Below are 26,290 nucleotides of genomic sequence, written 5' to 3' on the forward strand. Positions count from 1 at the left end.
TTATTTTGGGAATCACACACATCTGTTTTACACAAAGAGAGTGTATACCTGCATAAAGTAAAAATCATATGAAGGAAATACAACAGATGTAGTAGAAGTGCTAGTAATCAATAATAAACAGCAGATACGCAGAGAAACAGACAGACAGACATAAGTAAGAGGAATTACATGATCCTGTCAGCTTTACCTGAATACAACCCCTCGCAATAAGTCTCAATTGCAATGATAAACACGCCTGGATTAAACCCAGCAATTTTTCATTCCTTGCTAATGGGGTACATGTAACTTAGAAGGGGTCTGTGTGCAATCACAGGAGGTTTTATTTGTATAACTTTTCTGGAGTTTGACTACGACTATATTTGATTGCATGTGGGTGGCTGTGGGACAGAAGGACAGCTGGGTGAAAAACTATGACAAAAGGAATCTTGTCCTGTTTCCTGCCCGCGCTTCATTCACTAATGAGCACTGCTCTGGGTCATTCTCAAGATTTCTTCATCTGTTGTTGTCTCGTCTGCAAAAGGGGCACCCCAGCAGTGGAGCTGTTGTCAGCTTGTCTCGAGAGTTTATTCCGCTGCCTCTCACCCCTGCAGCTGTGTGGGATCCTAAGTGCCTGGCTGTAAACAACGCCATATTTCGTGCTTCCTTTTGGACGACTTGAAGGCCAGTCTGAGGCCAGATGTGTTTGCTGGTGTAATCTGTTTCCCATTTCTTGTAATAAATGCATATCTCAACAACTAATAATCAAGTTACATCGGGATTTATCTGTTGTCTTCTTCAGTGTGATTTGTGTTGGAAAGAGAATGTTAATAAAAGATAGTGAAGTCCTCAGTTTCTTCTTTCTTCCTGGAGTGCTTAAAATGTTCGGCGAATGTACCCCTACGAGTAAGCAACCAAGCTGGTGAATGTGATGCCGTTAGACTCCTGCTGTTGCAACCAATATCCCTCTTGTTAGCTTGTAAAAATAAAGCCATTTTGCCTCTTTAAGAAACACTGTTTTGCAGTAACACTGCTTCATTTATTCTTGTTTCTTTAGTCAGATAAGTTCACTTGAAAAAGTTTCCTCCTGGTTTAGCCTCTTTACTAGAATTCTTGTATGAAAGGCTTCTACCTGTCTGCAGGCAGGTTTCAGCTGTCTCCCACAGTTACTCTGTTATCAAGTCCAGTCCCTTGATTAGAAACCCCATTAGAGGAGCCACGGGAAGACTGCATCTCCCTCCCTGTGTCCAGGGTAGCTCCCTGTGAGCTTCAGTAAGCCTCTATCCTGGGAAAATGAGTAAATCACACTCAATTTCATTATATCAAAGAGAAGTCTTTTGATTCGTATTGTAAAATGCTATTGAAATAGCTTTCCCCTTGCAAGCAGGTGGAAAGGTGAGGCAGTGGGAAGAACAGCGCTGCAAGGCCTCAGCCTCCCCCATCCACTAATGGCCCACAAGATGTGTGCTGTCACAGCGCAAGATCACAGTGCTCCCCACCGCTCTCTCTCTTCTTGCCAGTCAGATCATGGCCACATCCACTCCCACTCCTCAGGTCTGTTATAGTGTGACCCTCACTCTCCATTAAAACCTCTGCTCAATTCTCTCACTGACGCTCCACCAATGAAAGACAATTCCATTAGGCATGGCTGTAATACCAGACTTCCAGTCCTCTGGTATCTGCTACATGGTCTTTTACGTCCTCTCTAAGTTGTAACAATGATAGACGGACAGACAGACAGATAGACAGATATGAGGAAAGCCATAGGGTTGCCACTTCCCCAAGAAGCCTCTCAGAGAAATGCTCTAAAGTTTCATCCCAAAGGAGGTTTTGTCAAGCTCTCTAGCCCTGAGAGGGAAAGGAAACCCCTTCCACAGTGCTCAGCAGCTCTCAGTACAGATGCGTCAAACCAGCACCTACTTTTATTCCAGATAATTGTTCCCTGACAGTACTCAGAAGCTCATCTATTGTCTTCAGTTGCACTAATGAATCTTAGCTACTCGGTCAGCCTTGTTAGTTCTGTTCAGCAAATGAGCCACCATAAACCTAAGTAGATTCTATTCCTTCTGTGCCCTTTCACTTTTACGTCAACACCCAAGTAGAAAAACTGTAACTGCGTACGTAAATCTCCATGACTGGCATAACTGAGGACAACAATTCTAGCTGTCAGGAAAGACACAGTTTATTCCATTACAACCACTCATGATGATGCGTGAGAAAGAAAGAACCTCTTGTAGCCTTTAAGAAACAATTTCTAGGGTTAGAAATTAGGAAAACAAAACAAACCCAAAACATTTGTGTTTGTAAACTGAGTATATTGGCTGTGGCTTGACTGAGATGTGCTAAATGTAATCTTGGCTTTTTTTCTTCAAAGAACCACCACACTTTAAGATGCTAGTAACATAAGAAACCTAAGCATGGACAGAGTCACTCCCCCTGCTCCATCTATCTGGGTTTTCAGCATCTCATTGCGCTTTTACACCTACTACTTGAAGTAAAGATCAATCTGTTTTCTGAAGGCTACTTTGGTGGGTGATCTGAGTTAATAATTCTCTTTCTTATTTTCCAGGACATTCAGAGTTTTCTTTCAATTTTCTGTGTTGAACCTAGTGGTTTTGCAGAGCCACAATATCAATAACATAATATGGAGCATTTGTTTTATTTCTTCCTGTATCCAGCACGGTTTTACACACAGATTGATCACCCCCAGAACCACACTGACCATACAGGAAGCATGTCTAATTTGAGCCTGGCTCTAATTCTGCTTTCATTAATTTTGTGTATACTTGATGTACTATGACTTCTTGAAGAATATTCCTCACACGTGACTCTCAGTAGTTCCATGGGATTCTTGCCACTCTCTTTGTATCCTTATCAATTGCTTTCATTCTGCCAAATCAATATGCCCTCAGAACACTTGCATTTCTCTAATTAAGGTTCTTGTTCCGTCTACAGTGAAGTTAGTAGAGCTTTCACATAACATGTAATCTATGAAGCCACTGTATTATAAAATGTTTGCAAGCAGTCTACTGAAACACGTCTTACACACTGGAAAAAGAAAATCCCTTATCTGATCTAAGCAGTAGAATAGAGTTGTGAGAGCAACTAGATCCTGGAATTATGGAAACAGACTGTCATAAATGTGTGAAAGTGTTATTTTGCACATCATGCACCATGGTAACCTGTGAATTAACAAGAAAACAATGCAGGGGTGCACCCTGAACGTGAAGACAAAGCTGGTAAGTATTTGTGGGCTGCTTTCATTTTGTGTCCAGGAATTTCAAAGCATCATACACAAGGAATGAACTCTTTACATCAGAACCAAAATACAGACACAGTTCTTTAAAACACCCCAGCTACACAGCATTGCCTCTAATGGAGTGTAAATCTGTTTCTCCATTGTCTCTTGATACACAAAGATGGTATGTGGACTAGACAAAGCTAGAATAAGACTAATACACAGGCAGGCTAAGTTAACTTTTGTGTTTGCAAGGAATATCTTTAAATCATAACCTGAGCTTAGCTGATGACACAATCATTGCCTGAGTCATCTGAACATCTGAAACAATGGCTCTGAGCACGGTAAACTTTGTCATTAATCTGACAGTGTGTCAGCCTCATGACTTGAAGGAGGGGGAGAGGGACAGCAGGGATTCTGCCACTTCAGCAGACAAGTCTATGGGTGGAGCAGGAGCAGAAAAGTACAGTAAGCCTGACTCAGCCTCCAGCAGATACATTCCTGATGCTTCAGCAACATGACTGAACTTTACACTCAGGACACTCGGTGCCTGTCACAGTCAATGAGGAAATGGCATCTCACTGTTCCTGATGAGGAGCAACAACACAGAGGAGGAATCAAATGGCAGAGGAGTAGCAAAGCAGAGGAACCAGGGTTTAAAGCCTTGCATGACCTGAATAAATACTAGCGCTGACATACCTGATTTGGGGCTGTCATGCAAGGGAAGTCCAGTCTGTAGATAAACAGTGTCTGCCCTTAACCTCCTGAACTATCAGTTTTCCCTGTCTAATGCTGCAGAAAGGTTATGCTGCAGTGCCCTGTGCTTCCTCACATTTAAAGTTAGGATAGCCAAGGGCAACAAAGACTCCTTCCTCTCTAGTCTGATAGCAGATTTCTTCCTTCCTTCTGTTCACATGAAGAACAAACACTGAGTTGAATAATAACAGTAGACGCTTCATTATGATGCTCTCCTGGGCACCCAGCCCTGCTTAGCATTATCTTACCACTTGGTTTTGTTTTGAAGGAAACCATGAATGGTCCTTTCAATTGCTGATGTTTCAAGATCAACATTACCTCTGCTTCCTCTATTTTCAAGTCTCCTTATTTTACCAACAATATGTGGCACTATGAAAAAAAAGGACACAGATCAAATGAACTAAGAAAACTGTCAGTCTAAGAGGCAAGCAGAAACAGAAGGCCTTTAAACTAGCTTTCTCTGAGCTAGTTAAGCTACAGATTCTGAGCATTAGGGAAACAAAACAAAACACCCCCCCCCCCAAAAAAAAAAAAAAAAAAAAAACAAGAAAGCCAAAATAACTTAATCCTTGGTGGCTATTGAAGGAAGTGCATATGAGGAACACAGTTGAGGCTTGGAATATACTTTATTTGAAAACAACCAAGCATCTGACCACAGTTTCTGAAATCAACATCAGCAGGAGGATCATCCCTGTCACATCTCCTACTTTACGGACAAAAAAGGTCTTTAATCATTCAGCAAAATCCCTACCCTCTGATCTGTAACAGACAGGTAGCAAACCTGATTTACTCCAGCCTTATCACTGGCACATTCCTGCAGACTTTTACTCTTCTTGGACAAGTCATTGTTTTAGACAAGTTACTAAACTATAACTCACTTTTCACACTATGGGAAGGAAAGGTGAACAAATTTAATGACAATTGTGCAGTCCTCTCTGGAGCATCCAAGTCAGGCATAGTCAAGAAGCTATACTGAAAACAGGTGTCAGTGGCCACTGTTGTTCCAGTGGTGACTGGGAAGGACACCAAAGGGGGACAGAGAGCTTCTTCCTCAGCCATGGCTCTTTTTTTGCAAAGATCTGTCCAAAAAAGACACTTAAACTGAGCATGGGGCAAGATAGCCTCAGTTAATGCCACACGGTCAACTGCAGCCCTCAGGTGGGTCAGCTCATTTACCCCCTCTGCCAGACAGGGACTCGAGTTTGCAGATTCAGTCTGTGTACTGAAGTTTCATGTGCCCTTGAGAGATGCAGCAGTGAGCAGTGTCCTTCCTGAGCCCAGACAGCTAGGACCAGCTGGAGGGACGCCTCTCTCCCCTTGTGTTCAGATGTGACCACGAGATTTAGTTCATTTTACACTGGAGAAATCGTGACTTTCTCAGACTTCTTTCTGGTCACTGCTTAGGAAGCTTTCCTAGGGCACAACAAATCTTCCAAATGAAAATCAAACAGTGCTTCAGGCTGCTGCTGTGGTAGGTGGGAAGCTACGGGTCAGCTGTGGACCACTCATTCCCCAGTTCAACCTAATGCAGATTCAAGAGAAAAAGGGGGAGCAGACCTGTTTCTCAAGGAAAAGAAAGTATTCTGGATGAATAAAGGTTAGCTCTGTTAAACTGGAAGAGAGCCCTATTCAGTACTATTCAGACTGTAGTGATAAAGTAAGGCCACAAAATTGTTGGGGAAGGAAGGCTGAAAGGCAAAGAAACAACAACACACCTTTGAGTTCTGGCGTGCACAGCATGAGGCCCTGCCTCTGTACCAAACATGAAGGTGGCTGGGATCACATTACAGAATTACCAGAGTTCTGCTTTATCCACCCTAATTTGGAGGTTTTGGCTTTTGCTACCACATTAGGATACATTGGCTTGATTTTCAAAGGTAACAAGCACCTACAGCTCCCACTGACTTTAGTGACAGCTGCAGTTCTAAAAATCAATTTAGGATAGTTTGCATATTGAGAAGTACTGAAGGAAAATAAAAGGCCTATTGTGTGGATACCACGAGTTTAAACACTGCTGATGGGTGGTATATGAGTCCCTTCCCTTTTCAAACGAATTTCACTTCATGTTTTGTTTGGTTTTCCTGTTGATGCATCCTGCACCCTCCAGTGCTAAGCTGGTGGGATCCCACATACTTTTCCTGGCATGTGGAGTTTAAAATAAGAGACCTCAGCAATCGGATATCCTCAGCACTTCCAGCTATTGAACACAATCATGAGCACTGTGATCCAATTTCAGAGCAGAAAAGAAAAGAAATATAGGAATATTCTCCCTGTGCTGGTACAGGGCAGACAAAAGAAAACTAAGCAAACAGGATGTTCTGCTCCTCTGTGAACTTCAGCAAATGGCCACAGCAGACAGGATACAGGCTACAAACACACAGCTGCAATGTCTGTGCCTGGCTGCCCAATGCCTTGTTTTGGGTAATTCACTCAAGCACAAATAAGTCATGACGAAAGGAAAAGGTGTAGTGTGCAGTTCCCACCTGGCATGTCTCAAGACTGAAGTCCTTCATCAAACACATGCGGTCCAAAGGAGGAATGTGATGTTTGTGATATGCTACTAAGCAGAAGAGTCTCATCCCTAAACTCACTCAGAACATTTTCAGGAGTGTAATGCTTCTTTATAGCACAGGACATCAGCCTACTTATTCTAAGCTTACTCACTCCGTAGTAAGGCACATCCCAGCTGGGGTCTCCACAATAGCACACAGTGCTCCGAGGAATCACCCTACTGCAGATTGTTTGATGGCACTCTAATAGTCCCACAACATTTTCTAGACACATCACTCTTCATGTCTGTTTCTGCTGCTGCTTCTTGGGAGTGCACCATCACAGGGCATTGAGACTACAGGGGAGGGAGATCATTTCTGTAATGGAAAAGCTAGGATGTTTAAATGAAAATGAGATTCAGTGGACAACAAAGTAAAATCTTTTCAGCAACAACATCTCTTGATGAACTGTTAGTAGTAGCATTATCTGCCTGTTCTTGCTCTTCACCCATGCAGTCATGCGAGCGCTCCCTTGCCGCAGGTGAGCCCTAAGGCAGAGCTGCCAGGGTCACTCAGGTCACAAACCAAGGCACACCGTGGCTGACACACCGTGCTCTAATGAACTGCTGACTAAACCTATTGCCTCTCTCATCTCTGTAACCCTTGGTTAACTCAATTTGGCCCCTGAAATTTAATTTCAAATTTTTCAGGGATCTTCACAAAACTGAAGGATTGAAGAGATTCTGTTTTCCTTGCAATATAAGCAATGAGGAGAAGCACTACACCAATCATTAACACTATGTTAAAAGTTCAAGTGAACATTACAGAAAATATGCTATAGTAACAGCCCAATGTTATTAATTTTAGGGAATGACTGTAACCAGAAAAACCTTTTGAAGTAAAAACCTGTTTGTTGGGAGGATTAATCACGTGCGTCTGTTTCTATTAAAGTGCTACATATTCCTGTTTCATTTTATCAAGACAGATTTAAGCTAGTATGATAAGATAGTTTATATTTGTGGTTAGCCCAGCTTTAAAGACAGGGCAAGTCTACACATCAGATGCAGAGATACCTGAGGTTGTTCTAGGTGTGTTAATTCTGAAAACATAGAGAAAGTTTCAAAGAAAAACAGCACCGGAGCCAAAGCAGCAGGAACCCTATTTGCAGAATGTTATCCCTGTGCTAATAAGCTCGCCCTCCGGCAAAGTTTTCTAGTTTAGATGAGGTGCTATTCAAATGTGCCTGACTACACAGGATTGCACTCTGGAGACTTCCAGGTTTGGGCTGTAGTTAACTGCTGGATCTCTGCACCACTCTCCCCTCCCCAGCACAGGGAACAATAAAGTGTCCAGCATTTCCCTTTGGCAAGCAGGCTGTACGCTCAGAGAGTTTACAAGATTTTAACATGGAGAATACATAAAGTCCTCTGGCTAAAGAAAAGTTGCATGTACTACCAAGGTTAAGTCATTTGGGTCATAGTCCTCTCCTGATAGCTATTGTTTAGAAAGATAAAATGACAGTAGTGACGGCTCTACCAAACATGCCAGAACAGACATAACCTTAGCGGATAGCAAAAGAAATCTAGTTGTGCCTACGTGAGAAAGGGATAAATCACAGTGAGACTTTACTGCCTTTTACTTTCATAAGCTGCATGCAAAAGTGTGAGTCTTTACTCTGGCTGAAGATTCTTTTTGGACAGACATTTTTTTGGCTTCCTATTCATGAATGTGTTCGCTTAAGAACATTCAGTTCATTTTAGGTACATTTGACCTTATTCTACAAATCTGTAGCTTAAAAGATGTAACATCTCCTACGTTAAATCCAGGCAATTACTAATAGAGTCTTGGTCTTCTGTGACAATGTTCAATTCCCAGAACAATATACTGTCACAAATCACAGATACTACCTCTCATCAACAGACTTCACTCCTTATGTTAAAAGCCTTTTGGAGGAAAGGCCATTTGCTTTAGCACTGTGCTGAAAACACAGAGGAGCAGCCCACTTTGATCAGAAATTCATTACAGCGAGACTGGTAAGGAGAAGATTTCTCTGAGGTGAGACCGTTTTGTCCCAGGAAGCCTACACCGGCCTTGAAAAGATGGGAATGTCTTTGCAAATACAGATTTACACTCTTCAGCTCATTGTCTTAAGATCACTGGATTAAAAAAACAACAGTTTTGATTCACACTTGTGTAAATGAGAAGAGATTTGGCACACTACTTGCACTAACATTTTTTCATATTACATTTAGTAGAATTTAAGAAAAATTAAATGCTGGCACTTCAGTTGCAATATGGCAAAGCATTTAAGGACACGTTTGGCTTTCAGTGCAAGGAAGCAGTACTGTATCTTCTGTGTCTTTATATACATGTTCAGAAATAAGCAGATAATTCAATACCTTGTGCTAAATTGGATTTATTCAGCATAATGTCCTCCCACAAGTTAAGCTAACAGCAAAAAGTATGGCCAGAAACTTCACCAATCTGTTACCTATCTACTATGCCACTAGAAAGGTCCTGTTTGCTGAGATAAATATTTAATTCTACTGAAACGAGAGTTTATTTTGTTTCAACTGGATCAAAGCCCAAAAGGCCTCTAGTCTTCCTTTACAATTAAAATGTTTTTCCTCCGCCTCTCTTTGGTGCGATTTTCAGTTGGTTTTGCATCCGTGCTTTGTTCCACTGGACTCCTTCGTTTGACAGCCATGGAGTTCGGCTGCTCCAGGGAGGCTTTGCCAATGCTGCTGCAGGGCAGCAGAGCAATTCCTAAAAAGCCACCTAGTGAGAATGCCCTCACCCAAGCAAATGCCATTCCTGGGTGAGGTTTGGTAACCCCAAAATGCCATGAACTGGCTGAACAAAAGGACATTTTCGTTGATGCCAGCTACATCTGCATGGGTGATTTTGCTGGCACTGGCATGATGGGAGTCCTATTTTTTTCACAATCCCCACTGCCAGGATAGACTTAGACTACAAACCACTTGTGCTTCTTTGCTTTCATTATTACAAAACTGTTAGAAATAGCATGAGGTTTTCAGTGTCCTGTGGGGAATACAGCAAGAACGGTTCCACCCCACAGAGATCCTAACAATGATCAGTTCATCTTTATCCCTCCAACAGGGCCGGAAATCACCAGTGGCACTGCAAATCTGTTACCATCTCAATAGCAATGCAAAACTTTATTCCCATTAATCTGTCTTCCATCCATTCACACACCAAGTAAAACCCTGCTTCATTTTACAGATTATATCCATGTTGCTCCAGACAAAGGTCACTTTATAGTTACAGTTCTACAATTGAATAAAAGCTTTTGATGCAGTAAATCATTGTCTCTCACTGTTCAGACTCACACAATACAATACAAATAATGCTGCCCTTTCTTGCAGAGCCCCCTTTCTACCTCTACTCCTCATTACCAAAGCATTTCTTTACAAAATAAAACGAGGCACTTTTCACTTGCTTCAGCCATATAGATTAGTTATAGCACTTTGGAGATGGTTTGCCAGGCTGCACTACAAACTCAGTCCCTATACTATTTTAAGATCAAAATGAGCTTCTTTCATTAGATTAGTGACAAATGAAACATCATGTACCAAAGTTTCACTGGATTTAGCTGTTCCTAGATCTCTGTCCTCTTAGAACTGTAACACTTAAGACACTCTTCTGAGTGCCACGTATCTTTTGTTTCTACTTATCAGAAGTTACCTGCCTCAATAAGACATTACAGGCAAGGTGAGTGCGGTTGTGCACACAAAGTCACATGTACAGTGGAAAAGAAGGCAGGAGAAAGGGTGGATTAATCAACTAACTAATCATCCAGTCCTGTTGGTCCAGAAATCAAACTCTTCCCTTTAGCAATTCAAGGTATTCTGTCCTTTCTTTGGGTAGTGAGAGTAGCCAGTCAGCATGAGACACAGAGGTTTTGAGATTAAATTTGCAGATAGTTATAACTTTCTTTCAAAAGGAAGAATAAAATATAGCAGGATAAATCTTAATCTCAAGGACACTCATGCAAAACAGCAACTATTGTACTTAACGGCAACAGTGCTTTATTTAGCACTGAAGGTCATAGCAAGAATTGAGGCCAAAAGCTGAAGGCAGACAAATTCTCATCCGAAATACAGAACAAGTATTTATCAGCAAGGCAGTTAAAACTTGAAAACACTGTCAAAGCAACTTGGGAACTCAAATTTCTTGATGTCTTCAAATAAAAGTGAATGCCTTTCCAGACGACAAGACCCAATGTAACATAAGTTACCAGGTACCTGAAGGAAACATGTACGATCTATGGGAGGTCAGTTTGTATAAACTGCTGATTCTACCCATCTTTAAACTCTATGAAACTGAAAATAAATCATTCGTCAAAAGCAAGTCCTAGCTCACTACTATTATTTGCCTTATGTTTTCAGTGCTTCTGAGCTCTTTCAGTGAAGAGCAATGTTAATCACTTGGTTAGACTCTCCAGTTGGCAACCAGCCACCGTGTTCCCTGATGCCTTTTCTAGCACCATGCTCTTGGTAACAGAGGGCATTTACTTAGGCGAGATGGAAGGAGACTTACTTCCACAGACAGCCAAGCTACCAGTCATTACTAGATAGGCCCTTATATTTATGCCCCAGAATGCTGCTGCTTCTAAAACCAGACTCAGACGATCGCTCACAGAATACAGCTTAACACTGACATCAGCTTATTGAGCTTGTCTTCTTTTCAGATGTGTATGTGCATGGCTAAGTCGCATCTTTTAGTGCAGATGACCTAAACAAGTATGTGCTACGTTCAGCTTCAATGAAACTGCAAGTAGGTAAGAACAGCCCAGAACCCATACTGACTGATACACCAGGAAGAGAATTACCAGCTAATAATTTCTAATCCAAAATAGAAATTATATCAAATCTTGTGACTTGCACCCTTAACCAAGTAGATCTAGAGCTTTTTTACTGTTATTCTTCTTTTTGACAGTATCGCTTCACTCACTTTAAATAGTATATTGAATTAGGGAAGTAACAGCAAGTCCTTAAACAGATTAGACAAGCGGGTGGTAAAACTTCCAACATTTTGTGGTGCTCAGATCCAGGCTTCTGCCTCTCTGTTTAAGACCTCTACAAAATAGAGACTTGCTGTCAGACTGGATTTTGCAATCACAACTGAGGTTCATCACAGAGTCACACTGTACAGCATGGCAGTACATTACGTGACATTGTATTGCAATGAGAAGGCAACTGAGGCTTTTTTGGGGGCTTGGACTCCACCCTCCACACAGCACAGATCATACTGAAGCAATGAAAGGAGGAGACTGAAGGCTGACTTTCCTTGCTAAATCTCTGACTGGCCAGTCTTGCTTTCCAACCATCAAATTTCATTTCCCTAGTCTGCAAGTGGAAATATAAGAATGAGAGAATAACTGTATTCTTTTCATCCCTCAACATTTCAAATTCACAAAAGCAAAGAAGTTTTCTTGGTGGCACCCTTGGGCAGCCTGGAGTTCCCCCCTGGCAATATCAGAGAGGCAGTTCTGCCTTCACTAGGGTGTCCTTTGAGCACTTCTGTGCTTGCACTGAGGCCATGAGATGCAAAGATACCAGGGAAACAGAGCTGCAATTTACACTGACAAAGAGGATTTTGATACACTCCTCCAAATAGGGCACCATTACCATCTTAATAGCCTTTTGCTCTCAGCCCTCTTCCTGAGGACGCTGGAGGTTTTTGCAAATGGAGAACAGTTCCGCTTCCCATTTTAAGTGCAACAATAGCAGAAGGGCTCCTTAAACTGCATCAAATAGCAGCCTGTGAAATCCCTAACTAGCTGCACTGCCTCTCCTGCCGTTTTATTATCCTCTGGCCCATAGAACAAAAGCAGAGGGGAGCTCCTCCTCATTTTTAGCCTATTCCACACATCCTAATCCCTCAGAGGTGGCAATGGAAATTGCCTGTGGAACTGTTAAATCACACTTTCACTGTGTCTTTCATTCCCCATTCACCCTCACTAATCAAGGAGTTTCCAGCCACATTTTCCGATATCAATTTGTTTATGGCCTATTGGTTAATGGTCCCAAGATGGGACCCCCTGAGTAAGAAGAAAGAATTCTGGGCATTCCAGCCAGCTGCTGCTTCTCACCAGTTCCCACACCCATCCACTTGTTCCCGTCAGCCACGCTGAATGTGCTCACCTCCTGACACCAACTGAATCAAACAACAAAGCCTGAATGGGAAAGCTGCCTTTGCAATCAGGCTGCGGGACAGATTCCACTCGTTAGTGCTATAGGATGTCCCCCAAGCAGCAACACAGGGACGCTGCCTCACCAGCTGACCTGCGGCCGGTTCCCTTACTGACATCTTGCACCTTGTTTCCACCTTTTCTTCGGAAAGAAACATCAGCTACAACTCTCATAAATACTGTAGCCTCTCTTGCGCGAGGCACCCTGCTGCCACTTTCCGCATCTTATCCAAAACAGCCATTTCCAGGGGATTCGCTACGTCCTCCTTCCATAGAAATAATGATTATTGAAATATGGGATGAGAACAGGCAATATTTACTTTGCAGCACTCAGTGAGATGGCTCACGTGTAAGTGCTTACAAGTCTCCATAAAATAGTCTGGGGCACATTATCAGGGGACCCATGCCCTTGGTTACTACCCATCTTGGAGAAAAACATCTAAAATAGAAACATAATGCTGCAGTCAGAAACATATGGATACAGGGAAAAGAGCAATAGCTGTACACCTAATACAGTGCTACACTCCTATCGCAGTCCTGCTCCCTCACCATTACATGTTACCAGGTCCCTTTGTTCTTTATAGGTAGGGTCTGGTCCTTGGGAAACTATACCCCCGGCTCATAGAAAAGGACTGAAACAAATAAAGATTCTCTCTGAACAAATGCTTTCTGTTTCTGAAATGGGAAATCTTTCCCAAAGTTTCACTAAATTCGTGTCTGAGGACGGAGTAGAAAATTGTCTGCCATAAACATCTCTGCAACTCAGGAGATACTTGAGATACAAAAGTAGCTTGTCTTATGCCCTGCATCAAAGCAAAACATGTCTAGATCAACTCTTGTAAGCCACCTCAGTCTAAACTAATAAAAAATGTTTCTTTTTCCTGTAGCCATTTTAAAATTACTGGTACCAAATAAAGAGATGAAATTCCCAAAATGCCAGCCAAGAATACACTGGGTACAGTATCCAAAGGCTTAGGAAACATTGAATGAACCCACATTATCATTATGTAGATGTATCAAATGGCGGCAAAAATGAACCATAAAACATTTTGGATTTTTTTGTTTTCTTACATTATCTGTCACTAGAGATGTAAGCATATTTAGTAATCAGTACATGTAAATATGTCGCGGGTCTGGTTCGGCCTGTTTAGGGGTAAGAAGTGGGCAATCAGAAGGAAGATACCTTAACATACCTTAAAATGTTTGTAGTGTTTTATGAGATCAGTGATTCTCGATCACTGGAACCTGAGAAACAGTGATACTTTCTTACTGTTGCATATCAGAGTGTATCATCGTCTGAACAAAAAGTGACAGGCACTGACTAGTTTTATCTGATCTGCTACACTGACGCAGCAATAAGGGGCCAGGCCACAGAGAGCAACTCAACAAAATTGATCTATGAATGCCTGTCAAAAACCAAGGACATTACAGGAAGATTTATTGGGGTAAATGGGGAAAAAAAGGGAGGAGCTAAACTTCCCATTTTGCTGTGGTCTGAAAGTACGTGATTTAGGACATGGCCACAAGGAACCCTAGTTCCCTGCCATCACAGCAGTAATATCCAGCTTTTCAGTACACTGCCTCATATCCTAGAGAATCTGAGGGTTATTTAAGACCATGGGGCATTAGCGCTGAAGTGATGACGAAAAATAGAGAACAGATATTAATTTCCTGTATTTTTATGGATGTCAAGCCATTTGCTAAAGAAGAACCATTTATTAGAACATGTTATTAACGGTAGATGGGTATGTTTCTCCTGAAGAAACCTATACCATAGGAGAAGTGTTGCCAGAACCACTCTATTTTACCTTGAAGGAAAACAGGGAGCCCTGATTAATAATCACAATTCCCATTCCTAGATCTACGGGAATATGTAACAACTAATTTAGTATAATCCAAGACAAAACACTGAACGTAGCAGGAGGCTGCCCTTGTCAACCAGACTGTTTGAATGTCTGGGTTTTTAACTATGTATAAACAGTACAATTTTGAACAATAGTTGCTGTTATCCACATTCAGCCTGCTTAAAATACTAACTGCAAAGGCAGAAAATCAATGCTCTGGTCTTACCTTGAAGAACCAAGCCTGACTTCTCAATGGTGTAGAAAAAAGCGGAGAATGGAGCAACAGGGGATTTAGCAACGAGGAGCTGCAAAACAAGCAAGTAATATATAAGTACACATCTTTATAACATACTGATCAGAGCTCAAACCCATGATCTCACTGGATTTAAGTTCCAGAAGTAGCAAAGCATACTGCAGTAATAACAATGTAGTTATTGATCTAGCCCTGTCACTTTTAAGTAGTTGAGGTCTTCTCATACACATGCACAGATCATGCTGCAATTTTACAAGGATTCACAGGTGCTAAAAAACCACCATCATGTAAGCAGCAAGCTTTGCTTGTCTTTCTGACATCCTGTTAAGCTTAATCATTCCTGCTGGTTCAGGCAGTTGCACTCAGATAGGAAACAATTTTAAGCAAAATTGCAACTGCTGCTGTGAAGCATAATTTTAATTGTCATTACCTGTTCCACAGATATGTCTCCTTGGCTTCACCAAGGACTCCACCCGCCATGTTCCTCCTGCCAGTGGAAGCAGTGAGGTCCACCCTGGGGTCACCACTCTAGGGATGATAACATGCCATTGCAATTACCTGGATGTCCTCTTTTGCAAAAGGGGTAATGACTGAGTCAAGCCTTATTCAAGGATACTGTCCTTGGAGTTTCAAAACAGGGGTGTATAGCACAAGCGCATTTAGTTTGGCATTCGGGTGTGCTGGCCCTCCATGGGCAGGCCAGAAATAGCCCAAGCTGTCTGGCTCCACTACGGACAAACCGTCCTCTGTGGAAGACGAGGTGCAGCAGAGCTCTGGAGAGGAAGAAATGGCCTTGTCGGCAGCGCTGGAGATGTGGGACCTGCAGTGGTAAACTCACACGAGTGTGCCAGGCTTTATTGCTCAGCTGTTTGATTTTTGCTCGTTGCTGAGGACTGCTCCCTCACAGCTTGCCTCAAAATAACTCCCATTCCGTCACCTACATGAAAGTGTCATTTTAATGATAAATTTAATAAGCTCTGCCCAGAGCACGATCAGCACAAAACCACTGATCTAACGTTCCCCCTGTGGGCCCTCCAGAAGGCACTGACAGGAGTGGCTGAAGCCGGGAGCGTGCTGCTGCTTTGTCGCCAGCACAGAGCTGCCGAGCAAACCTGAAACACGTTCTTCCGATTAGCTCTTGCACAGCTAGAGAGGCCAGGAACTGGAAACCAGCCCTCCCAGTGGTGGCCCTGCACCCTGGAAGAGCCTTCACAGCCGCCCGGCCCGCGAGAGCAGGGTTTGGGTAGGCGACTCCCCCTCAGCCTTCACTGATCCCCTGCCGGGTCTGCTCCAAGCAGCGTAACGTGGCAGAGCCTGAGCCGCGCTTGCTCAGCATAGAGCAGGCCACCGGCTGCCTTCATTCACTGCACCCATTTCATCTCGCCCCTGCTTGAGGCCTGCTCAGCAGTGTGCTGTGGAACTGTCACTTGCTTTCAGTGTCTTAATTTTCAAATATACTACAGATCAGATACTCTGATCAGGTCAGATGCTCCACCCTCTCAGCCTAAGATAGGCAGCCCTCTGTTCAGATACATCCATATACAGATTTCTTAGAACTACAGACAGTAACAATCTTATTTTCAGAGGTGTGGGGCACCAACAGATCCTGCTGATTTCAAATGGAGTAAAAAAGCCACATTATTTTCTAATTCTGCCAAACATTCAAGCACTCATAAGGGTCACTGCACATGAATTTGGGTTGGTGGTGCCTAATGATCAGCAGAGAAGCAGTGAGCAGGTTTGACAAAGGCCAGAAGAGACTACAGCATAACAAGGAAGTTCATGCTCACCAAAACTGCTCACATTTCACTGAAAAGTCAGACACTATGGAATCACTTCATAGACATACAGAACTGGGACATTTATTCCTAAGTGTAAGATTAACAATATCAAGCACCAGAAGTTTGACCACTGCAGTGTCCTTCTGTAACTGGAGGATTTGGCAGCAAATTCTGCTGCAGAATCAAAGCTTGTGTGACTTTCCTATAGCACTTTACATGCCAAAAGTGTCTGTATAGTAGGTGGGTTTCATTTGTATTTTTATGTAGTCTGCAGACAAGACCATGCTTAGATGTCTTGCAACTCTTGCTCATCTGATTCTGATACAGGCTGAAGAAACATAAATCCTCATATCTGGTTCTTCAAACATAGCCATTATTACCCACAGCTAGCTAACATTTTTATGGTTTTCATAATTTAAGCCAAACAGACTCCCTTCTTCTCCAGACAGCAAAAAATCAAGGCAAGCACATAAAGACCACAAATACAGCCAGAGAACACCAGACCAGTCCAAATGTCAATGTTTTCCTTTCAGTCATATGAAGCTGGCAAAACTACCTCAGGATGCGATACAACCTTTGTGAACCAGTCCAAGTAGGGAAACTGCTGTGCCTGCACTTTCCCCTCTTCCATGGTAATTACTGTTCTCTCTGGAACGAACTTCTGGAGAAAGAAGGGCCATGTCACATCCCATGTACGTGACGTACCTTGACAAAACCCGAATTCCCTTGCCTGTCATTATCCCCAGGGACACAGCAGGAGGGGGATGCTGCCAGGAGGAAAGTCGAGTGAAGCAGAGTGCCTCCCAATGCTTCGCATGCTCCCCCAGCTCTGAGAACATAAGGGAGTGGATGGAAGGGGGGAAATCTGTGCAAATGCTCAGCTACACAGAGTCCCACAACAGCTGGATGTTCAGTTGGAAAGGACGGAAGTGAAACACTTACAAATCAGATGCCTAAGGTCAAATTTTTGGCATTCTGTGCAGTACTATGCATATAAATACTAACCTATACATATATATACATATATGCACGTGCACTAAGCACATTTGTACGTGCAAATGGATAGACATTCAAATAACCCTACGTACATTCTGTTACTGCATTTTTATGCAGTTGCAATATATGTATAACTAAGTATAGCAATGAAAAAATACAATAAATCATGTCCTTTCAGCAGCACATCACAGGGCCCCTCTAAAAGGCGGCTACTGCACAGTTACATCTGAGGCTCAGAATTAGCTTTCCTTTGAGTGAAACGGGAACAGCTCAGAATATTCAAATGCATTGCTTTATTTTGAATGCTTGCTTACTGAAAAAAAAAACTTTTAAAGTATGACTGCATATTTCACAACCAGATAGAGTACACAGAACTCTTTCACAACACCAAATTCTACATTAACATAACTTAAAAAAACAAACTAAATATGTATTTAGATTTGTGTTTCAACCAAAGAGAAAAAACTGTAAAAGGTCATTGCAAACCATCCTCTGGTTGGAATAACCAACACAGAGTAGGTTCTTATATATACACAAGGAACTTAAAAAACATAGAAAGAAATTCATGTCGAAACAAAGAAAATTATGTTTTGAAGGTCAAGAAGCAGAAGTATTAATCAAGGATTACCAAAAATCAAGATAATGCTGACCCTGGAAATATTAACAATATCAAAATGGAAATAAAAACTGGAGTTATAAGTAAATTACACTGGGATAGTGATTAAACAACATTCTAGATAGAAATGAAGAAATAACCAGTTTTCAACAAGCAAGATGATGCTGAAAGAGATGAAAAGGCAGATAATGAGAATTATCTACATCATATAGATATAAAAATAACAACTGAGTGGAAAGAAAACTCCAGGAGCCTACCACATTCAGTAGAAAACAGATAATCTCTCCTGAAAAAACGCTGTAAGAATCAGCATGTGAATTTAGGTCTGATAGCATGTGTCATACATCTCTGACATTGAAGATGATGCAACATAACTGAGAAAGAGCATACATACTCCTCAAAGGGAAGACAAGATAAAGTGCAAACTGGTGAGATGAGGCTCATAATCTGATTTCAGTATCATGCAGAGCTTTAGAAGAAAATTTGAAGGGAAGAATCACTAAAGACTTGGAAAATGAGATTAAATGAAACATGGATGCCATGCCAGACATAACTAACACCCTCCTTTGAATTTTTAAGAAATGTGAAATAAAGTGGACCTCACTGGATTGCATCTCTAAAGCTTTTAACACTGTTTAATGTGAACTGGTAATGAAGAAAACAAGGATAAGCATGGAAGCTGTGAGACAAAAGGGGAAACAGTAATATATTGATCTGTTAGTACCTCACAAGATTACTGATACACAGGTGATGTAGCCAGGACAATGGCAAATCTGCTTTTCCAGCACACCACCATGTATACGTGGCAAAACCAGGGATACATTGGTGTTTCTCTACAAGCCACCAACATGTACAGCACAGGTCGCTCATGAACTCAAACTGCGAGAGATGGGCTGTATGCTGGTGAGGAGGCCTCACCTCCAAGAGGCCACCAGAAAAAATCAGCTCAATGAATCTAGCAAAAATGAAGGCTGACTGTTGTCTATATGTGTGTGAGTGAATGGGGAGAGGGGAAATGAGAAAATTTAGAATTTAGAAAATTCTAAATCAGTCCTGGCCAAAATCTGGAGAGGATACAGCTGCACAACAAGCTGACACAGAAACCCCTTTCCACAATCTTGCTTTCCCAAACTTAAGATTAATAACCTAAATTTTCAGTCCAACATAAAGGAAAGATTTCCTTGATTAGTTTTTCATGACAGGAAAAGAAGGGAATATACAACTCCACTAATGTTCCTGATGTATGTAAAGGGATTTATTGCTTTGTTTCCTACCCAGATAAGTAAAAGACAGGCCTTTTATGCTAAGCACTACTTAATCAAGAAATCAAAGATGAAATCCTGGCCTTACCGGAAATTTATTCCAACTGACACTTCACTGCAGTCAAAATTGTACCAAAAGAAGTACACATTTTGAGATGAGCAAAGAGTAACAGTAAATAACAGTTTAAAGAAGTTAACAGGCATTTAGATTACTAAAATGATTTATTAAATGGTAAAATGAATAGAAAATCAACACAGAAGAAAGATGGAATAGTACTGAGTCTTTCTAATTCATCCTATCCATGATGCTTCTGGAATGCTCTCTATGAGCTTCCGGAAATAAACATAAAATCCAGATGCAGTTATTCTTGTACTGCTGTCCTGCTAAAGCGTGAATGATAGAGATAGATGAGAGAAGGAAAAATCAAAGCTGTTTTAAGTTTTGCAAAGTCCTAACTTTACAAAATGGTCAAACCTTAGTTTCCTTTCCTTCCCTTCTAGCATCACCTTTCCATTTTAGGAGGTTTGTAATAATTATTAATTATTTTACAACAAAGTAGAATAAACATTAAACAACTGAAAAATTATTTCTGCCATGGTGCACATTAAGAACACAAAGGTACTACGGAAGAGGAGATATATCACCTTGATGAAAAGTGAATAGAAACTGGATAGATGCCATGAGATTAGATAAAGGAAGATAAATGGAGACAGGCAGAGCAGATGAGAAACAAAAGGCTAGAGAGAATTGATGATGATAGCATAAAAACTGTACGTCAAGGTTTGGTTTTTTAATTAGGGAAAGCATTTTTATTAATACAGTTTATTGTTTATAAGTTTTATGAAAGAGCCGAATCACAGAAATTGAATGCAGAAGCCCAGTAGAAAATACCAATTATTGGGACAACATCCCCTGTCAATAGCAAGGAAAGTGATAAATTGGAAAATGTAGCGGTTGGACTTTCAGAAGTAGTCTGACAACCAGAAATAAAGCCAGTGTCCTGCCAAAAAAAAAAAAGTAAAGAAGATGAAGGGGACAGAGTCTTATATTAAATTAGTTATCAAAATGCCAGGATGATAAACTACCTAACAGTGAAATAACATGATTTTGACTGAGCTATGAGGTCTCATGCAGTAATCAAATATTATTTCATAATAGAAAACTAAGGATGTTAACAGAAGTAATGGACTAAGGTGCTTCAACGAAATATTTGACAAAATCAGATGTATTAAGATTTCATACATCATTTCCATTTAGACTGGAAAGACATTCAGTTTCCTCCCCATTTTTTTATTGAGACTATTACAAGAAATTGGTTTCTAGCAATGACTGAGGAAAATTAGTGAAACCATTGGAAGCTTCTTTTAAAGTATGTCAGCTTCTTCTCAGTGAACAGATCCTCCTCTTTTTATTTTTTTCTGCGTTAACTTTTTCCTTTGATTTCTGCTAGATTTACTTTATCTCACTGACAAAACATGCATACGTGCACTAAGGACTGAATGAATAACAAAACCACATTTACAGCCAATAAGTATTTTGGAATTCAGATCTGCTGAGGGATTATCAAATACATGAGACCTGTGAAAGAAGTCTGGTTCTCACTACGCTCACTGCCCTTACTGAAACAATGCTGCGACTTTTTGCTAATCTGTAGTGTCCTACTGTAGTAAACAATTACTGCTGGTTGGTGAATTTCAGGAGAACTCTTCAGTCACACCATGTTAGCTCAGCAGAGCACAGCTGAGAACCAAGAAGGAAACCTACACATCGACAGTGTCATTCAACAGGGAAAGACTGTCTCTCAAGGCTCAGTTAGACTCATAAAATCAGTGCTAAGCTAAACAAATCTTTCCCCTAATTGTGCCAAATGTCTGGGTGGACAATCTTCGTGCCAGAATTTCCCTTCTTATTGTAGATTAGAAGGGTTGTTTTTTCAGCTGCAACAGAGCCCAGGAAAAAGCCAGTAAGGAAAACAACAAAGTTGATTTTGCATCAGATATCCCAGCAGACCTCATAACTGTTTTTTCTGCCCTCCCTTCTGGTTCTTCTTGGGCCCTATGTGCAGGAATTTGATATATTCTAGAAATGAAAGCAGCAGTCCTGCTTCTGCAGATCATTTACTTTTGAGCAGGAACTATGACCCAGTTCCCAGGGCCAGCTCTGGTTCTCAGTCCCACAGGTCTCGCTGCCTCCAGCCCACCAGAAAGGTGCCTGAGGGCAGAACCAAGAGTTCTCTCAAAGGCACTAATGCCACAGTGTCATCGAGGCCTCACACGCACCAGTATACCAGTTATTCCCTCCTTCCTCTTCCTGAGAAATATCCTTCAGGGCAGAGGGATGGTTTTTTACAAGGTAGGAGAAAAAACGGTTGCGGTTTCTGCCAAGCCTCACCCAACACCAGTGCTCGTTCGACCTTGGAGCTTTCTGAGGCTTCAGTCTCACAAGGGGTTCTCATTTACCTTGAGAGATAACTGCTCCTTGTTGCAGAACAAAAAGTGACACTAATATGTTTCCAGTGTTCCAGTGAAAAGAGCGTAGTTTAGGTATTCTGCAATAATTTACTGAGCTCACCCATAAACAATTTACTGATCTCCCACTGCAAATGATTCGTGGGATAGCAACATTTTGCTTGTTTAGGGTACTTAATCTGTAGATTTTAAAAAGGCTTTACAAGAGTGGGGAAAAAGCTCCGCATTCTGCATTTGAGCAAATCGAAGTTCAGAAATTAAATACATTCCTAAAGATTGTATAGCTGATATCAATACCAAAATCCAAATAAGACATTATCAAATCACAACATCTTCACAAGCAAATCATGGTAAACTTTGTTTGACTTTATCAGGGACATGTGTTTTCTTATGGAAATGATTATCCTCTGCTTTGTATCTTCCTCCAAATCCCACTGCAAGGAAAAGAGCTCTCTGCACAGATTTTCCCCTTTCACGCAGAAGAAAGCTCAGCCACCCCAGCAGCACCGGTATGCTTGTTGTCAGTAGAACAGGCTACAGCCTGGGCAGGCTGGGCAATGACTGGGAATAAAGAGGAAAAACAGGTTGAGGGAAAGGAGCTATATGCAGTTGTCCTTCAGCCTTCCTCATCATCTAGACCCCACACATATACTCTCCCCGGTAAAAACAAACTTGATGGATTGACACAGGGAAAGCTTCAGATGTCTTGAGCTCTAGAAAGCAAAGAAAGAGAAATGGGGCTACAAGCAATGTGGAGTTGCTACTACTTTTGTACATGTAAAAAAAAATAATTAAGAAATCACAATTTGAATTAAAATTATTTCTTAGGAAACTATAATTTCATTTGTGTCATGCACAACACCTGAGAGATGTGGTTTGTTGAAGTCCAGTTGTTTGAAAAGGTTTTCGTCAAGGCCAGGTTAATGGGCCAAAACCCAGTAAAACTCTTTACAGAGCAATTTAAATGGATTCTATCTCTCCTTCCCCCACAAGAAAATCCTGTCCAGAGGAAACTGTTTAGGAATGAGTTTCCTTTCTACTGCTTTATAGAGAAGCAACAATGGCAGCTAGAGACACTTCAGGAGAGACATTCCATAAATCTAAACCAATTAGTGCAGAAAAGCAGGCAAGCAGATTTTAGTGTGTACATCCTAAAAATGTCCATTAGCACACATCTGGAAACAACAGTAAAATGAACAGACTCAAAAGGCAGCTGACCACCTTGCTGTTGTCTAACCCCCAAAATGCAGCAGCACATCTGCTTATTTTATTTTAGTGCAATGCATACAATTTCCATATATTAAAAAACATTGCTAAGACTGCACAGTTGAGAAGTCCCTGTTTCTCACCTTCAGAAAAAATGAGGGAGAGAGAAATATAAATGCATTTAATACAGTTTTGCAGGGAAAAAAGCAATAGTGGACACTGATTTGAGTAAGAAAACAAATTAAGGGAAAGCCTTCAAAGGCCCAAAGGAAAATGTGAGATGGATTCAGCATGGGATAAAGAATTCAAAGAAATCTCAGGACTGCAATATCAGCATGACACTTACATTAACAAAAGTAAACTAATATCAAAGACATCAAACCTTCTCAGCCAAATTCCAACAGATTACTTTTGATTTTAAGAGTCAGTGCTACTGGGAAGCAGAGATTCTGAAACATTTAAAACAAATCTCTAGAAATTAAGAACCTATGTGATACTGACCAAATTTCAGATAAATCACTTCTTGTCTGTTTGTTTTATCCTAGCATTAACTTTTAGGCTAAGGCCCTATGTTCTTCTGGGCAGATGTTCTGGGCCCTATGTTCTGGGCCCTATGTTCTTCTAGGCAGATCACTCACCCTTTCTCACTGTGCTCCACCCTGACCTCAGAAATGGCTAATTTATATTTATTGATTTTACACTGCTGTATTTCTTATGCAAAATTATTTAGGCTGCTTACATATCTAAGCTCTAACTTCCATTTATGCTAAGCATATGCTCTTAATGTAACTACCAGTATTTTTATTATTTGTGCTACAGGTTAATTTTAAAGAAGTATCAGGAATTTCTTACATGACCTTAAAGATGGCAGACGGTGGTCTTGCCCACAGTAACACAGAAATGTGTGATAACTTGAGAATAAAAGGTAACAGAGCTGCTTATTACTTATCCACTGTCAAGATGAAAAGCGCAAGTGAGATAAAAGCATTTTATACTACTTTTGACTTGCCTTTTCTGAATCAGCCATTTCGTCCCAGGCAGGCCTTGTTTGGTGGTACCAAAGCTGTATCCTTTAGCATCGTAAGAGGCCACAACAGTAGTCAGGGACTGCACTAGCTTTGTGCAACCACAAATTCTTCCACTGCTCAGGCAGCAGTGAGGAGGACAGATGGTTGAAAAGCTGACCTAAAGAGACAACCAGCATGGAAGCTGAGATTGCATTTTGCAACATCAGACACAACAGGACATCCAGGAGGCAGTACCAGTGTCTGAACTCCAAACTCCCAATGTCTTAATTATGGCAGTAGATACTCTCAGTGGCTATGGACAAAACAGGACTTTTTACAACAACAACAACAACAAGCTCTCAGAGCTAGTGCAGTTCTTCCTATAGTAATGAATAACAGTCACAAGCTATGACTCCAATAAAAATAAACCATCGTTGCACACATATGTGGCTAGGCTTACTCCCAGAGGAGACATTCAATACTTGCAAAGGAAAGAAATGGAACGAAAACAAACAAAAGGAGGAGACAAATGAAAACCAAGAATCTTTTAAGAATATAGGAGAAACAGGGGAGTGGACAAATCCCGGAATGAGGACACTCTCCAAATCTCAAGCTCTGCTATACCTGGCTGGCTTCAGATCTTGCTTCTGAAGAGCAATAAATATATAAAGGACTTTTTCATAGTGCATAATGCCAGGACCTGGAAAAGGGGATTCATGAGTTTTCTTCCTAACTCTGCCACTGTTTTATTGAGCAATTATATGAAAATCATGAAGCATTCCTTTGCTCCAGCCCAAAATCAGGCATGGAGATAGACATCTGTAGCAACCTCACTGTATGAAATTTCTACCAGGTAGGCACAGCTCCAGAGGTACTCTGCTTTCCCCTACCCAGAGGAAGGATCCCAGCTCTGCTATCTGTTTTTTCAAATACTCAGGGGGGCCAATTCCTTCCCCTCCCATAAAACCAGAACAAAGGCACATGTTTTGGCTGTGCCTGTCCAGGCTGCTGGATAGCAACAGATGACCAGTCTGCAAACTGTTTCAGTCCTTGTAGTGTGCCAAACATTGGACATGAAGTGAGAGAGCTCAGCATGTAACATGTACTGCCATTTGGACATGGTTTTAGATTCAGGCACTATAATGAGGAGCTCTGAACATCGTTGGACTGAGTAAACATAACTTCAATGGAAGGATACCATTGAAACCTCAAATGAGTATCCGTCACAGACAACAAAAGCAAAACTTTCCAAGGTGAAGTGCCCTGATGCGCTCCAGGGCAGCAACTGTCCTGAATGCAATACGCCAAACCTAACAAAATGGTTCTTTTGTTCTGCTGTCCTCTCCCAGAGTGCAAGCAGCCTCCTGAACCTTCTAACCCAGAATGCCTTTTCCGGTCTGATGTACTTAACAAGAACTTCAGTGGCAGTGAACTGCACTGCCCAGGCAAACATTGGGTGATTTCAAGTTTTAATTGGAAAAGAAAACGCAATCTCAGATGTTTATCCAAATGGTATCTGAACTGCAACAACCTGGCCAGGGAACTGCACAAAACCAGGTTCCCTCAAGTACACGTCCACTTAAGCCAGACTTCTGCTGCAAGTTCCCCAGCATGAAATACGGAGCACGCAGGGCCAGCCGGCTCCCTCCTGCTCATGTAACACCAGACTCTGTGAAATTCCTCTTCCCAGAAGCGCTTTCTGTCTCCCTGCCACGTGCCTTATTCCCTACTTTGTAAACTGCATTTTGTCGTCTTTTCTGTTTCCGAGTCCCTCCTAATTTTCCCAGTGGAGAGTCTTCTAGAGGCCAGGAAACTTCACAAGAGCTTGGCTCTGGTCATTTCCTACACTACAAGACTTTTGAGGTCCAAAGCCCTGGTAACTGTCCAATGTGAAGGGTAATTCGGGAGAAAATGCTTGTAGCTTTTCCTAAGCAGGAAAGCAGCCAGCCAGCCAGCATGTCCTGGTTACCACAATGAAACAGTATAGAGAAAAGGGACCTGGGGATGGTGCTGTGAAGTTTATGTAGCTTTTCAGAGCCTTCCATATTGTTCCATTTGATTTTCATTCTGGAAATAAGGGATGAAGGATACAATTCTTATTTATGACACATATTGGAACACTGCCTTATCCCCGTGATCACGCATCCCGATTCGAGAAGGACTACTGAAAGGAGTATCAGTCC

At 41.5% G+C, this 26,290-nt stretch overlaps 1 protein-coding gene across 13 annotated transcripts in view; it reads right to left on the bottom strand.

Moving 5' to 3' along the window:
- Positions 1–26,290, bottom strand: part of RAD51B (RAD51 paralog B) — a 400,284-nt gene that overhangs the window by 118,182 nt on the left and 255,812 nt on the right. For 11 of the 13 annotated variants that reach the window (XR_011739357.1, XR_011739359.1, XR_011739354.1 and 8 more), the window contains one exon: positions 14,744–14,822. Coding sequence is in view for 7 of the 13 variants with exons in the window: in XM_065838638.2 (XP_065694710.1) it covers positions 14,744–14,822 (79 nt within the window). In the remaining 6 variants the exon portion in view is untranslated. Of the gene's footprint in view, positions 1–6,569; positions 6,838–13,877; positions 13,919–14,743; positions 14,823–26,290 lie in introns of those variants that run through there. The other 2 variants (XM_071809294.1, XM_071809296.1) reach the window with 2 other exon arrangements.

Source organism: Patagioenas fasciata, chromosome 5, assembly GCF_037038585.1.
Source record: "Patagioenas fasciata isolate bPatFas1 chromosome 5, bPatFas1.hap1, whole genome shotgun sequence".
Taxonomy (NCBI): Eukaryota; Metazoa; Chordata; class Aves; order Columbiformes; family Columbidae; genus Patagioenas; species Patagioenas fasciata.